The 16,162-nt window shown below is 53.1% G+C and overlaps 2 protein-coding genes across 2 annotated transcripts; one reads left to right on the forward strand and one right to left on the reverse strand.

Moving 5' to 3' along the window:
• Positions 1–2,810: 2,810 nt before the first annotated feature.
• Positions 2,811–5,482, forward strand: LOC125551843 (ABSCISIC ACID-INSENSITIVE 5-like protein 2). Its single transcript, XM_048715212.2, has 3 exons — positions 2,811–3,677; positions 3,759–3,830; positions 5,089–5,482. Exons 1-3 carry the CDS (start codon positions 3,153–3,155, stop codon positions 5,167–5,169), a joined length of 678 nt encoding a protein of 225 aa, XP_048571169.2. The 5' UTR covers positions 2,811–3,152; the 3' UTR covers positions 5,170–5,482.
• An 88-nt stretch (positions 5,483–5,570) lies between these two features.
• LOC125551842 (NF-kappa-B inhibitor-like protein) lies at positions 5,571–10,865 on the reverse strand. Its single transcript, XM_048715211.2, has 9 exons — positions 10,470–10,865; positions 9,973–10,148; positions 9,796–9,900; positions 9,628–9,684; positions 9,459–9,539; positions 6,393–6,427; positions 6,127–6,216; positions 5,872–6,028; positions 5,571–5,760 (listed from the first exon to the last, which is right to left on the reverse strand). Exons 1-9 carry the CDS (start codon positions 10,594–10,596, stop codon positions 5,644–5,646), a joined length of 945 nt encoding a protein of 314 aa, XP_048571168.1. The 5' UTR covers positions 10,597–10,865; the 3' UTR covers positions 5,571–5,643.
• Positions 10,866–16,162: the final 5,297 nt, after the last annotated feature.

Below are 16,162 nucleotides of genomic sequence, written 5' to 3' on the forward strand. Positions count from 1 at the left end.
CCATCTGACTTAACCATCTGTCTTAATTGTCTGCCTTAACCATCTGTCTTAACTCTCTGCCTTAACCATCTGTCTTAACTCTCTGTCGGTTTACCAAGTCCCAGCCGGGTTATAACTCTGGTCGGGTCATACCGCAGAGTATATCCCCGACAGTTTGATATTCCTTTTCTGCGAAACTCTAAAACAATGGGAAAACAGGAAGTGGCACTGCGCTCTAGGTTAATAGATTAGTCCCAAAAATCATATAAAATAGCATATTGATGCATATAAAACATCCAAAACAGATAATATAATAGCATGAAACAATCAAAAATTATAAATATGTTGGAGATGTATCACGCCCCCAACAGCCTCCCCCTCCCCAGGACAAGTTTTTTATGTCGGCGCCGAAAAAACCCCAGGACGCCGAATTCCGCCAGTTAGGCCGATTTTTTGGCCCGGCGATTTCAGGCCGAATCCAGCGCACGGGCGGGTGGGGGCGCTTGGTGGCTCCAGCGGAAGGAAAAATGACGTATAGGCCACCACTGTCAGGCGAAAAACAATTTTTCCACGTCCAGATCCCCCCTCCCGCGCGCACTACCCCTTCCGCCGTTGTGACGATCCTGCGACACCCACCACCGCTAGGAAGGTCATTTCCCCGCCGAAAAGAGAGGGTCCGCCGCGGCATCCTCCATCACGCTCTTGGGCGAGCTTTTCGGCGCTCCGGCCACGAAGGTGGGGATACCGGCAGCTACGCGCCTACCACGCACCGCTAGGTGTTTGGCGGTTTTTCTGCTCGGCGATGTACTCAGACGACGAGGAGGTGTTTGCGGCGCTGCTGGAGGAAGACGAGGCCGACGCCCAAGACGAAGAGCACCTCATGGTCCTCGCCGCTCTAGCCGGCCTGTTCGCGAGCAATGCAAAGCCGCGACGAGGTGGCTCAGCACCGGGCCGCCAGAAGAGCAAGCAGAGGCATTGTTTGGAGGGCTATTGCTTGCTCTACACCGACTACTTCGTCGACGCTCCACTGCACAGTGAGAAAGTATTTCGGCGCCGTTATCGGATGAGCGAAAACTCTACATCAGGATTGTGAATTCCATTCGGGAGTTCGACAAGTACTTCAAGTGCAAGAAGAATTGCACCGGCACACTTGGATTCACCTCACTCCAGAAGTGCACGGCAGCTATGAGGATGCTTGCATACGGAGCCCCGGTGATATACTGGAAGACTATGGACGCATGGCCGAGTCCACCACCATTGAGTGTTTGTACAAGCTCTGCAGGGCAGTGATGGCAGTGTTTGGACCATAATACTTGCGATCACCCAATGTTGAAGACACTACTCGGATCCTAGCACAGAATGCAGCAAGAGGATTTTCTGGGATGCTTGGAAGCATCGACTGCATGCACTCGGCATGGAAAATTGTCCATTTGCTTGACAGGGGATGTACAAAGGCGCTAAAGGAGCTTGCAGTGTGGTACTTGAGGCAGTGGCCACACACGCCCTCTGAATTTGGCACTCCTTCTTTAGTATGCCAGGAACTCACAATGACATCAACATACTGTAGTGCTTGAATGTCTTTGCCAAGCTTGTTGTAGGTCATGCTCCTTCGGTGAACTTCGAGGTCGATGGGCGCCACTACAACAAGGGATACTACCTAGTAGATGGCATCTATCCGATGTGGTCCACATTTGTGAAGACTATCTCAAACCCTGTGACAGGAGGCAAGAACTCCTGCTTTGCCAAGTGCCAGGAGGCTTGCAGGAAGGATGTCGAGCGGGGCATTTGACGTGCTCCAACCTCGATTTGCTGTTGTCCGGTACCCCGCTCTGACCTGGTCGAAAGATCAAATGTGGGAAGTCATGACTTGCGGTGTCATCTTGCGCGACATGATTGTTGAGAGTGAGTAGGAAGAGACAGTGTTTGACACCGAACCATATTACATGCAGGATCCTCTTGTCCAAGTTGATCACCAGCTACCGGCAACCTGGGCTGCCTTCCTCAATATGCGTCAGGAGATCGGAAATCCACAAGTGCATCAAGAACTGCAACACGATCTTGTGGAGCACCTATGCAGGCTCAAAGGCAACGCCTATCTCGACGTGTGATGAAATATAATTTTTATTTGTGTTTGAATTATGACTTTGATTCGTTGAACTATTTGATTTGTATTGATTTCTGTGATGAATATGTGATAAAAATAGTTTTAGTTGAATTTGTGACGAAACACGCCGAATGTGGGCCGCATTTGGACCAATTTGCGTCTAAATTGAGCCAAAATCGAACTTAGGGGCCGGCCGGCTGGGAATCCGAGCCCCCACGTCGATTTTACCGCCGATTGACCCTTAGACGGCGCTATTTCAAGCCTATGCGGGGTGAACGGATGGAGATGCTCCCATCCGGTCATCCTTTTGCATTTCAGCACCAGCCTAGCTCTCGCGTCCTAGGCTTCTCCTTCCTACAGCTAGAGCCTAGAGGTCAAACCAATGTGGCCGTTGTGGTTCACACAAGTGGTATATTCACGCCACGATTCGCCCCTGAATCTTTGCCTACTTTCGGCTCCCGCTCGGAATGATTTGCCTTGCTTTGAGGAGATACGGCATCGTTTACTATTCGCTAGGTCGAAATTCCAGCAAATTCTGCACAGCACGTCTGAATGGAACGGACTGTTGAGCGGGCCCGGCCTCTGTGGCACTCGCTGACCCGCTGTCACTACTCGATACCTGCTCGCTAGCCAGGCAGCCTGCAGAGACTGCAGCGCCCGCCCACCACAAATAAAATAAAAATTCCACCGGGCGAAAAGGCGATGGAATTGAAAGCAAAGCCAGCAACCTTGGCTGGCCTCGCTAAAAAGCCAGGAGCTCTTTTCCCCTCCCCCCTCTCGCTCCTCCCTTTTTGGATTCTCCCCATCTTGAGGCATCGCCTGTCTGCCCCCATCGGCCCAAGCCCACCACTCCCTTTGAGGAATCGTAAATCCTTGCCTCCTCTGCTCCTTCTTCTTCTTCTTCAGCTGTCCAGCCAGCCTCGCCTCCAAGGGAAGGGAAAGGAGACAAGTGGTGGAGCGGCGTCTCTCCGTGCTGCCATGCAAGTGCACGCTCACGTTTCTTGCAGGTGTTCCTCCCGCGCGGCCAGTGAGTACTCTACTGGTGAGTGAGGAGTGAGTGGGTGAGTGAATGGGAACTCAGGCAATGCCGTCCGGTGGGGCCATCTCGCGCCAGGGCTCGCTCTGCAGCCTCACGCTGAGCGACGTCGAGGGCCAGCTGCACGGCGTCAACCTCGACGACCTCCTCCGCACGGCCGGCTCGGCCAGGAGGACGGCTGACGAGGTGTGGCGGGACATCCACGGCGCCGACGGCGGCACCAGCCGACCGCGGGCCCAGATGACGCTGGAGGACTTCCTGTCCAGGCCCGGCGGCGACGCGGGGGGCGCCCACTGGGCCGAGCAGTACAATCCCCCGGCCCCGGTCCCGGTGCCGGGGCAGCAGCGCCGCAACAACGTCGCCCGTCCCCTCCCGCGGCCGCTGGGGGTGGGCGCCGGGCCGGTGCTGGACGCGCTGTACCACGACCACGACGGGGCCACCATGTCCGGGCAGAAGCGTGCCGCCGTGGGCGGCCCCGGGGAGAAGACGGTGGAGCGGCGAAAGAAGCGGATGATCAAGAACCGGGAGTCGGCGGCGAGGTCGCGCGCGAGGAAGCAGGTGGGTCCCTCCCGTTCGAGACCCCAAATCTCTCTTGCATTTGTTGCACGCTCACAAGCTCACCCACTCCGATTTGGGCAGGCGTACACGAACGAGCTCGAGAACAAGATCTCCCGACTGGAAGAGGAGAACGAGCAGCTCAGGAGTTACAAGGTAATACTCCTTCCCAACTAAGTAAATCTCAGGTTGCTAGGCAGGCTCGGTCAAGAGATGAACTTCATCAACAATATTATTACCACTTCTTGTCGATTTTTATGCCGCCTACTAAACGCCTTTAGTAGTAACATAATTCCCTAATACTAGTGGCTAACATAGGACAAATCTGCTGAGACGAAAACAAACCGCTATCCATTGGCAATCAACGTCGGGGTGGTCAATCAGTGGGCGCCAAACTGTTCATTTTGTGCTGATGCATGTATAGCGTGGTCTGCTATTGCTGATGAGCCCGGCCTGTGTTTCTTTCTTTCTTTCTTTCGCTGTCTGTGCGTCGTTGCCTTCGCTCTGTAGTGGTTACCAGAGGATGTCAGATGATGATGGATGGACCATAAAGTTCTGCCCAATCAAATGGACGCCTTCTCACCGCTTCATCTTGCACAAAAGCTTATCTCGTTACCTTATGTCAATATTTTTCACCCTACCAAAGCTACTTTTTGCAACTTGTGGTGTTTTTTTTTCCTAAGGAAGGTACAATCGTGGATAAATAATGAGCCAACATGCTGCATTTTTTTAACGGATAACACGGTCGAGGATCAATCATTTCCATCTATCTCACCTCCCATCAGAGGAATAGTCAATGCCTATTCCCTGCTGACTGGACACTAGTTCACAACTAGTATAGGATAACAAGACGGTTATTTATTTTTTAACCTACTGGATGGAACTAAAATTAGGGCTTTGGGAAGGTTTTATTTATCTCGTTGTCTGCCACCTCACTTCCTTCATCACCAATTCACTACTCTACCATGCAGTCAGCATCACCGTACTTATTACTAGTAAGATAATAGCTCCTCCCCAGCTCAATGCTGATAAATAAATACTCCTCCAGTATCGTTGCCCATCTCTTTCAGCTTTGATGTGCAAAATTTACTGGTATCCATGTAGTAGTAGTAGTAGTACTAGAAAATTTTGCACATCTACCTCGCACCGCGCATTTTTCGTTTTCTGTGATTTTCTCTAGTACTAGTCTCGTGCTCCTTTCCATGCACATGTCATGAAATCTGAAGACAGCATGTATAAGCCTGCCAGTGACAACCTCTCCGAAAGGTGAGATTTGTGTCCTTGTCTGCATTTTTTCGTGCGTACGAAACCCTGACCCCCACTGCCTAGAAAATTGTGAGCCCAAATCCGTGTGCGCGGCAAAATGTATCTTCAGTTTTGCAGACCTGACGGATCCAATTGCTGTGTGATGCAGGCATTCGAACCGGTGGTGCACTGTGTGCCGCAGCAGGAGCCGAAGAACCAGCTCCGGCGGAGGAACTCGGCCAGCTTCTGATCATCATCATGTTAATAGTACTAGTGTTGTACTGCCCGGCACTAAGGTTGCCCAATTTGTAACTGACTTACTCCGAAAAACATTTAGCTAGTAGTACTAGTAAGAATACTCCTCTGCGATCTCCGACTTGCTGTGGCGTATGGCAATGCGCAATTGCTGGTTGCTGCACACCGCATTGTACTCCGATCCTGCGCTTTTTTTTCCCAGCTGGTGCATTGCTTTCTGCAGCCTGTGATTGCAAGAGTATCCCAGTTAAGCTGTGTAGTGTTGTATCTGGAAACAGAATTGCTAGCCTAGCGGTCATATTCCAGTCTTTCCAGCTCTTTACCATCCCTTCTGTCATTGCATTATTTTTTATCATGCACACAAAAGATCAGCGGGATTTATTTCAAACTATAACATAAACTATACATCAATGTGGCCTTTGCTTTATAAAGGAAAACTAGGTGAAAAAACTCTCATCCTCAAAACTTTTTAGCTGTAGTCAGGATCGTCCTCGGGGAGTATCAATCTAAGATCATCGTTATCTCTGTAGACTTGTACCAAAGCTGCGGCCTTGTACGCAAAGAACCCCATCATCCCTGGAACAAGCTGCAAACAGAGAAATGAGATATTGTATTACATATTCATAAGGTCAACATAAATCTAAGATTGGCACCACCAATTGAATGAGATCTATAATGAAAAAGAGCTGTACTTTACCTCAAAGTTAAAAATGCTATTTTGAAAATGACTAGAAAAAGTTGACAACCCAAAAATCACTGCAGGAATTATAAGCCTTGGGGATGAAAGAACAAATAGAGAGCCACCCAATGTCTTCTCTATTGTATCCTTCAAATCCTCGCTTCGAATGCCGATTCTAGCATTTCCATGTATACAGAACAATAATAGATCAAACAATCAGAACGTGAGGGATAGGAGACTGAGTAGAGATCACAGAGACATTTCCAAACCTACTTCTTCACTTTCTTCTTTAGAAAAACTTCAGGAACATCTTCCTTTGACAGGTTATCTGCGTGTCGATACAGAAGTTGAAGATACAACCAGCTGCTCAATATAAATGCGAGTGGTTAGATTTATATCACATCCTTGAGAATGAAACACAAGTTAAAACTTTCTCGTATATTTCAGTATCTTTAGACAGGATTCATGGCAGCACTCTATAAAAAAAATCATCATGAACTTTCGATTCTTGAGTTGTAAAGAAATCCTATTTAACTAACCTGAAAGCAACTCCAAAAGCATAACTGATACCAGCCTGTTCAATAAGAACATCAAAGATTCAGTCAGACACCATTCAACGAAATTTAGTTGCCGATCAATCCAATATTCAGGTAGAGTTAAAACATTTGCCATTCATGAGCTTACCGGACTATATAGAAATTAATGATCATAAATTCTTCAAGAATGGCCGTATGCATCACTCTGATGCAGAGGCCGGGGAGTCCCCCTTTTCAAAATAAAAAAAATAAAAAAAATAATTCTTCAAGAAAATATGTAAACATTTTGTCCAAACAGAGCTTATTAGCTTGTCAGGTAGATGGCCATTAAACGCCAAGACCATTCACAATGTCCAATGTTCATGTCCAAATACCAATGCACATTTTTCTATGTCGCCCGGGCATCTCCAACCGGAATTGCTAATTCGCAAACACATCCGCAGACAGCTCTGGACCGCCGCTCATTTTCCGCGTCCGCAACCGTCCCCCTCATATCCAAACCACCAAATTCATAGACAAGTATCCAATGTAGATAAACACACGTACTTTCATTCCAAGGCACATAGTTCATACATAGTCCGGACATAGCGCACTTCCAGTCCAAAGCACATAGTTCATACATAGTCTGGACATAGCGCAGGGGAGTTCATCATACCATCAAACTGCCTCTGACATCACGGCGTTCCTTCTCCCTCTGACGGCGAGCACATCGTCCCTCTATGGCGGACGTGCCACCGCATCCGGTGCATTCATGGCCTTGCGCATTGCTGCCATTGGCCTCAGACTCCAAGGCTGATGTCGCAAGGACAACGACCCAACAACGGTCTGCTGCGGTGCCGCTCTCGCCGGCGTGCCGGGACCTTCACCCGGCGCATGCCTGATGCGGTGATGGAGCGGACACGTGCCGTGAGCTACCACTCGACGCGGTGCCAACACTGGACCACAGCCGCAGTGGAGGTAAAGGCGCCGAACTGGTGGATACGCTGCGGGCGGCTCCGAGACAAAGCTCGGGTATCCTTCGGGGATCGGTGGAACACGAGTCAGACGGCTATCACCTCCTCGTGCGAACAGGCGGCGAGCTCCCGATCGATGCATCCGAGCCGACCGGATTCAGATCCGCTGCTAGTCATGCTGGAGATAACCGGAGAGGAAGGGGTGGAAGGCGGAGCAAAGCGGACTGCAGTGGACTGAGACAAATGGCTAGGGCTTGGTCCACGTGAGGATAGTAACGGGATTTTGTGGGATGGGCCGGTCTGACGTGGGGAACGCGTCCGTGCGACCCCAAATTCGCTCCACATACGTGTTGGGTTTGAGGGATGCCAGACAGCCCGGACATTTGGGCTAGGTATGTGGGGTCCGATTGGGTGGTCATTTTCTGTCCGGGTCGTGTTCGAGCGGCCCCAAACTCGCCCCACATATGGGTTGGGTTTTGTTAAGCTTCATGCACTAGCCAACGCAACCAAAAGTCCGAACTGGTGGAAAGGGCTAGTGCAATCCACATATACTATAACACCCCCTCTCACGTGTGACGGGGAAGACAAGTCAACACGTGCAACTGGAAGAGAGCGACGGCGCGCGAAACTCACGTATGACTCAAGACCTTGGCCTCTGATACCACGTAGAAGTGCAATGCTCTAGCCAATGCAACCAAAAGACCGATCTGATGGAAGAGACTAGGCAACACATTGTACGTCAACACTCCCCCTCCCGTGTGGCTCCCTCAGGCCTAAACATGGACCGAAAGTGGGCTGCAATTTAATTGCGCCAGTCGCGTCTTGAACTCAAGACCTTAGGCTCTGATACCATGTTAAGCTTCATGCACTAGCCAACGCAACCAAAAGTCCGAACTGATGGAAAGGGCTTGTGCAATCCACATATACTGTAACACCCCCTCTCGCGTGTGACGGGGAAGACAAGTCAATACGTGCAACCGGAAGAGAGCGACGGCGCGCGAAACTCACATATGACTCAAGAGGCCTATATGTGGACACAAAGGGGAGCTACCATCAATTTTTAGATAAATTGCGAAAGCCAAGACTTGAAGTCAAGACCTTAGGCTCTGATACCATGTTAAGCTTCATGCACTAGCCAACGCAACCAAAAGTCCGAACTTATGGAAAAGGCTGGCAATCCACATATACTGTAACACCCGCTCTTACATGTGACAGGGAAGACAAGTCAACACGTGCAACCGGAAGAGAGCGACGGCGCGTGAAACTTACGTATGACTCAAGAGGCCTATACAAGGACACAAAGGGGGGCGGCAGCAATTTTCTAGATAAATTGCGAAAGCCGGGACTTGAACTCAAGACCTTAGCTCTGATACCACGTTAAGCTTCATGCACTAGCCAACGCAACCAGATGTCCGAACTGATGGAATGGGCCAGTGCAATCCACATATACTGTAACAGGTTTGAGGGATGCCATACTGTAACAGGTTTGAGGGATGCCAGACAGCCCATACATTTCAGCTAGGTATGGGGGGTCCGGTCAGGTGGCTGTTTTTTGTCCGGGCCGTGTCCAGGCTATCCGCCCGGACATATAGGGGGAAGTGGGAGGTCCAGTCGAAAATGTTCTCAAGGCAATGATTCCAAGATTATATGAGCCACGAACAGTGTGATGCTCACATAGTGCACAAATCTGACCTAAAACAACATTGTTATCTGCTGGTAGATTGGAGATTCCCTAAAAAAAGGGGGCAGCCTGGTGCGCGTAGCTCCCACTTGCACAGGGTCCGGGAAGGGTCCAACCACTTTAGGTCTTTTGTACGCAGCCTTACCATACATTTCTGCAAGAGGCTGCTTACAGGACTCAACCCGTGAACTCATGGTCACAAGGGCACAATTTTACTGCTGCGACAAGGCTCCCCTTCAAGATTGGAGATTATCTCTCTCCAACAACAAAAAATTAGTATACCAGAGATCCAATTTCAAATGGTTGATTTTGTAAAATTCCAGTTAAACAGGGTATCACTTAATTGTGGCACATGGTCACACAAAACTATTCAATCATTCATGGTTAGTGCAAAAATGCGTGTCCGGTCTGCTATAAAGTTCAGGATGAAAATACCTCCACAGAGAAGACTAGGACACAATATATAGTGCAAGCGGCTCCAATTCCTATGGTCAAGAGCAACAGTTCGTCCTTAATCTGTGGGAAACGACTAACATGAGCAGCTGGATATGATTTTTTTTCTACTGAATGCATCAGAAGATGAAACACTGGGGGTTAAAATTACTGCTTCATATCTCAGAAGGTTGAATTCCTTCCTTTTATCACTCTCTTTCTGCCCAGCCTGTCATCATTTGCAAGAACATGCCAATCTATCAATTATCTCTACAAAAACATAGTCAAAATTCAAGGTAATGATGAACAGTAATAGTCCCGAAACACGGCCATGACATACCAGAGCAGAAAGCCTCCTTCTCGCAGTAAGGCTGCCCTCAGCGGACACAAAATCTCCAATTGCCTCAAATCCCACGACTCCCTCACTCATAACATCATCCCTGAACTGCATTCCATTGTTCAGTCAGTTATGCCTTGCAATAGATGACGTAGATAACACACGATTGGCACAGCTTACATCTTCAGGTTGCCCAACATCTGCAGCATTTTCTTGATCTGTGGTAGCCTCTAACACATCAAGACCTGTGTCGTTTCTCCTCAAAACCATGTCAGCGACTTTGGAGACCAGGTCCCCATTCGTCTGCCTATCCTCAAGGAACATGCGCAAGACATCCTTCCCGAGACTGTCACCAGCTATCAGTTCCAACAATGAGGCCACAGGATTAGTACGAAAGAACAAACGCCGAACCATGTTGGTGCTCAGCACTTCTGTTGTATGGCTTGAAACCTTGAATAATTCTTCTCTTTATAGCATATATGGATTTAAATACACCAATGCATGGAGAAAATAATGTGTTCAAAATCAGAATGCTCCGGCGAAGTAATCCCGACCCAATTTTAGCATCGCCAGAAGTAACCCCGACCGAATGCAAGAAGAGAATTCTAATCCGACTTCCGAGGTAGCGAATTTCTGCGCCATGCAATTCTGAGCATTGGTGAAGCTAGGCGGTGTACCTTGGAGAGACGAGTAGCGTAGAGCCGAGGCGCGGGGCGACCTGCGAGGGCGGCAGGCAAGGCCGAGAGGAGGGAGGGAGCCGCGCGCGGCAAGGTCACAGCAACGCAGACCGGGAAGCCTCGCCATGGCAGAACTAATCTATTAAGCTGGGGCTAGCCGCCGCCGCGTACGGCGTAGCTTCTGTGATGGCCCGCCGCAAGCTGTCGGCCTACCAGCTCGCTGATCTCCTAGACTCCTACCTCCTCGATGGAGGCAGCGGTCGGGATGGACAGAGGGAGGGAGGGCGCTGCTCGGAGAAGAGAAGCCATGGAGGAGTGGGCTTCAGGTGGATAAGAGTAGGATGAAGGCGCGATCTGGAGCGTCCAAGGCCACGATCGGGCGGTGAAACCTTTCTCCGACGTTGTCTCTCATCTTGTTTCGTCACAATCCTACAACGCGTTTGGTTCGCGAAATTTTCGCTGTCTCCCGAAAACACCGGCTAACGATTACATTACATGCGTTTATTTCGGCCGCAGCGGTTTCAGGTCCCGTGTAATCGCAAACTGCCCTTCACAAAACCGAAAACACCCAATCCAGCATGATATCGAATAACACCGCTGGTGTTGATCGATTTCTTCACCACGAGGACCAAGCAGCAGCGGCCATTTCTTCCCCACGAGGACGAAGCAGCAGCGGGGCAGTACCATCGCCGTCTCAATTCACCTCCGTCGCCGAGTGCCGCCGATCTCCATTCGCCTCCGTCGCCGAGTGCCGCCGATCTCCATTCGCCATCGCTGCAGTAGGCAGCGCCGCCGATCTGTCTTCGCCGTCGTGAGCCGTACTGTTGTTGTTAATGGCTGGTGATCTCATTTTCCGTCACGAGCCATCCCCAGCAGCCGTCCGGCCTCCAGTCCTATGTTATCTTCTACAAGGCCGGCGACGGTACTCCACGGCATCCTATTCCCTAGCATGAACCAAACACATCATGTATCCACTTACCCCTAATCTAATACAGTGTATTCTCATTACAACAGTGAATACGTTACCTGAGCTCCAACCAATCGCATCGCTAATGTTTGGATGCAACAATGCTCTCAGAAAATGAGGAAAATATCTCCATTGTGGGGCTCACCCTAGGTGGACAACCACTCATTTGCATTTCATTCTACGTAGGAGTAGTCGTCCACGTTTGCCGCCGCCGTCCACCATAGTTCTCACTCATTTCGTCGTCCACCGTCGTGATGGAGCAGGTGCTGACGAAGATGTTCCCGAAGGCGGAGGATCCCTTAGTGGTGGTCGCCCGCAAGGTCAACACAGCGACACGCACCGCCCGCCGCCGCAGATAGAGGAAGAGGGAGGAGACTTTGACGATGGTCAATCACCCAGTACCTCCTTTGGTTATGCATGTGAACCAGGTGTTGCAGGGCGTGCAATCACCATCACCCTATCCGGCAGGTTTGCATCCGTCATACTACTACGCCGCTCGGCAGCTCGATCGGCAGTAGTAGTCCGCGTCCACCGTCATCGCCAGCCATCATGTGTCATGCATCGTCGACCTCAACAATGCGGAGAAGCTCTTTACGAAGTCGCAGTCGACTGCGCTTGTCCGTCCACGGATGTCCGCTTCCATGCCAGTCGGTGCTCGGTCTCTATCTATCGAAATGTCTCAACCGGGCGCCGATAAGGAGGAGGCACAGATGAACATGATCCAAGTGGACGAATCCAAGCCGGAGGTGACAGACACACAACAAAACACACACAGATGTCAGACAATCAACAGACGCAGAAGATCCTACCGTGCTAAGATGTTAAAGCGCTTGGCAACTGATTTGGAGGAGCCAACCGTATAGTGAAGAACTTGGCATGGACAACCGATATGGGAGACGTAAAATGAGGTTTTTTACATGGACAGTCAAACTTGCAGCTTTTGGGATTGGAGGTTTTTTGGTTGGGATCTACATTTGCTTGTTATTAAACTATGTCAAATGAAGGTAAATGGACCTGGAACGGACATTTGATGTATAGGGCTGGTTGGACGACCGTCATTCTACTGTAGACACGTCGACGTTTTGATGAACCGTGTTGGAGACGCACTAAAACTGGCCCATTGTGATTAATTTCGTTGTGGCAGTGTCGCAGACTTGCTTCTCTTCTTCTAAAATCCATCAAAGGCACTACAATATAGAAGTTGACCGAATTGCGGACTTTGCCCCCTATGCAAACAAGTCCAAGAATCTGCCGCCCATCTTCTTTTCCAATGTAGATTCACTGCCCCGCGTCTGGACCGAGGTGGTCACCTGGCTTGGCATTCATGACCACTCACCGCTGACTTGGCGCCACGAAGACACGGTTCAAAATTGGTGGCCGAAGATGATCAACACGAGAGGGCATATCAAGAAAGCTATTGGCTCAGTTCTGATACTTGTCATGTGGGAAATTTAGAAGGAGCGAAACACGAGAGTTTTTAGCAACACGGCTTCACCGACCACCATTATCACTGCCAAGATCAAAGAGGAGGCCCATCTTTGGGCGTTGGTGGGAGCCAAACACATGAGTGCAATTATGTCGTGAGAGTAGTCTTTTATTTTGGCTTTTGTCTGAACCTTCTTCTTAATTAATGAAATTGGACGATCAGTCATGAGCGGCTCCCGCAACCCGCCGGACGCCCGCGGCTGCTCCAGCATCCTCCCACCACCACCACCACCACCACCGCAAACACCGACGCCGGCTCCGTCCCTTGGCCCCTGCCCCGCCTCCAATGCTGCTGCTGGGTGCCCCGTCGTGCAGCACCGCCCCGCTTGTGTTGACCTCGTCCCCTGTCCAGGTATCGCCTTTCGCTCCCACGTCGTCGCTTCCTTCCTCACCGGGGTCCCTTTCGACGCCGTGGAGTTTCCCTCCTTGGCGGCGCCGGGCACCGTGTGGGTCGTGGTGCCGTTCGTCGCTGACTGCTTCTCTTGCGACGGAGTTGCCTCCCTCCTTTCCTACTTCTTCTGTTCGTCGTCCGAGCGGCTGCAAGCGGTGCAAGTTCGGCCGCGTGTGTTCTCGATCCGCATTGCTAGCGACGCTGTTGCGAAGTTCCTGGTCGCCGTCTCGCCGGGGCTCCTCGTCGCCATTAACCTTTGCCTCCATGCCTCTCTCCAGGATGTCGTTGCTGACGTGGCGTCGTCCAGTAAATGCGCGGCCCGCGCGCGGCGCCTTATGCATCAGTCTGGTGTAAAAAGCGGCCAACGCCCCCCGTCGCAGTCGGCTTAAACCGTTGTCCATTCGTTGCCCTGTCCCCGCAGCGCAGCAGGAGCCCCCGCTCCTTCCCCTGCCCACGCCGCTGACCTCTCCCCCCTAGCTGCGATTGGTCGAGTCCGGACCCCGATGTCACTGTCTCGCCTCTGTCTAGGGACGATCTCGTCCGTCCTGTCGCTCACGTGGGTGACACCGCGTGCGCCGCGGGGGCGGGCAGTAGTGCTGCGCCCGCTCGGGAGCGGGCGCCCGCATTACTCCTTCTGAACCTATCCCACCCACCGCCATCACTGCTGCGGCTGGGGAGGCCAGCCCTTACATGCAGGCTCTCCTCTCTCCGGCTGCCCCCGTAAACACAACCTGCCTCGTCCCCCGCAGCCGCCGCTCTCCCTCAACGGCTGCTTTCGCTGCCTTTCAACCCGCCACTTCATCAGGGATTGCCGTGACCCCGTCCGGTGTCGTCGGTGCCGGGTGTCCGGCCACCGTGCTTCCTCTCCCCGTTGTGCCATGGCCCCCAAGCGTAGCACTGCCGCCTCCCCCCGCTCGCGTCCTGCCCTAGCCGCGCCGCGCCACAGCCTCCCCTCCCCCCGGTTGTCGCCAGTCCACTCCCTACCTGCGGGCCCGCCCTTCGGCTTTCGCTAGCCGTGCTGCGTCCATCCAGCCAAGGAGGCTGGAGGTGGGGGAGTCGAGCTCGGCCCCCGCTGCGGTGACGAGTGCCGGGGGCCCGACGCCTGGATCCGGCGGGCCGGCTTCCTCTCTGACGCCGCCCCGCCCTCGCGACATCTCCATCACGGGGGTGGTCCGGTCGCCACCGCCGTCCCCGCCGGCGGGACCGGAGGAGCGCGGGGCCCCTGACGCGCCCGCTCCGACGCCTGCTGGGGTCATCCCTCCCGAGCTCCTCGCATTTCGCTCTCTGCGCTCCAGTTCCTCCTCGTTCGAGTCCCGGGTCTCTCTGCGCTCCGGTTCCTCCGTGTCGTCGGGAAACTTCATCCCACCCGTCATTGCGGACTTGGAACGCCCGGACGCCTTGGAGGTTTTCATGCCGCAGGGCAACTACGCGGCGGCCCAGCGCCTTGCCGTTGTGGTCATCGTCCCCCCCAACGCCTTCCACAACGACACGCTTGCTGTGCAGGCTGCCGTCCTCGACAGCATCGGCCATCTCCTCCCGGAGGTCGTGCCGTCGTCGGTCGGGGCCATGTATCTCCGCTTCGCGACCAGGGAGGATCGGGAAGAGGCTCTTCGGCATCAACCTTTCCAGCACGAGGGCGCCCGCATCGACCTCTTCGCGGAGGAGGCCTACGACCGTGTCACTCCCCGCCTCGACGTGTGCGCTGTGCTGGCCGCCACCGGTTTCCCTGCGAAGTTCATCACCCCCGTCTTCATCCCTGCCGTGTTCTCCGGGTTTGGCAAGGTGCTCGAGGTGGACCCGCTGGTGCTCTCCGGCCATGAGCTCGCCATGGTGCGGGATGTCGTCCTGCTGCAAAACCCCCGGCGGGTCCCCTATGATGTTTGGCCCCTTGGAGGACGGTGAGGGACTCGCATTGCCGCGGTGTGCCCCGTCCGTGCCTGGAGCCGGTACAACTCCTACTCGGCCGACGGGACTTACATCCCTTTTTCGCTGAGCCGCCGCCACCTTTCGCCCACAATCGGGCCGTCCTCCTTGGTCAGCCGATGGGATCCCGTGCTGGCGGGGGCGCTGCCGTGCATGGGGGCGCGTGGGGCCCCGGGTTCCAGCTGGCCTCCATGCTGCGACTCTTGGGTGCCCCCCTCTCAGCCGCAGTCCGCCCTTGCGCCTACCTGCTCCCCCCATGGAGGAGGGTGCCTCACCGCTCCACAGTGGTGGGGTGGGCTCTTCCAGCGCGGGATCGCCCGGCGGTCGATCCAGCGTCACGCTGGTCGAAATCGAGGAGCCGCCTCCGGCGGTGGTGGCGCCTCTCCCCGAGCGGCGTAGGAGCGCCTGGATCGCCAGGGACGAGCCGTCCAAGTGGATCGGCATGGAAGAGAAGGCGATGCGGCTTCGTGCGCTTCGTGATGCTCTCTCTGGCTGCTCACCGCGCCTCAAGTCCAAGGTGTCCCAAGGCAAGATGTTGGACGCGGTTCTCAAGCCGTTGAACGCTGCAGAGGCGGCGGCCGTGCGTTCTGCGGCGATGATTCCCTCTACCCCGGCGATGACTAGTGACGATGTTTAAGGGCTCTCTGTGTGCCCAGGTGTACCGCGCGAGTCGCACCGCTCCTCCTTTCCCCCTAAGGTGTCCTAGGGTTTTGTTTGCGGATATCTACAGCGTTTGTGCTGCCCGCGGGTGTCGTGTGTGTCTGTTTCCTCTCCTGGGCGTGCTGTTCTGGACGTGGTCTTCCCTCGTTCTCGCGCGGTGTCCATGCTTGTAATGGATAGTGCCTCGTGTGTCAAGCTTTCGCTCTTGTGTTGGAATGTGCAGGGGCTGGGGGACAGGGATAAGTGCGACGTTGTTAGAAATTCTAT

This window comes from Triticum urartu, chromosome 4A (assembly GCF_056163025.1).
Source record: "Triticum urartu cultivar PI428250 chromosome 4A, HENAU_Tu73, whole genome shotgun sequence".
Taxonomy (NCBI): Eukaryota; Viridiplantae; Streptophyta; class Magnoliopsida; order Poales; family Poaceae; genus Triticum; species Triticum urartu.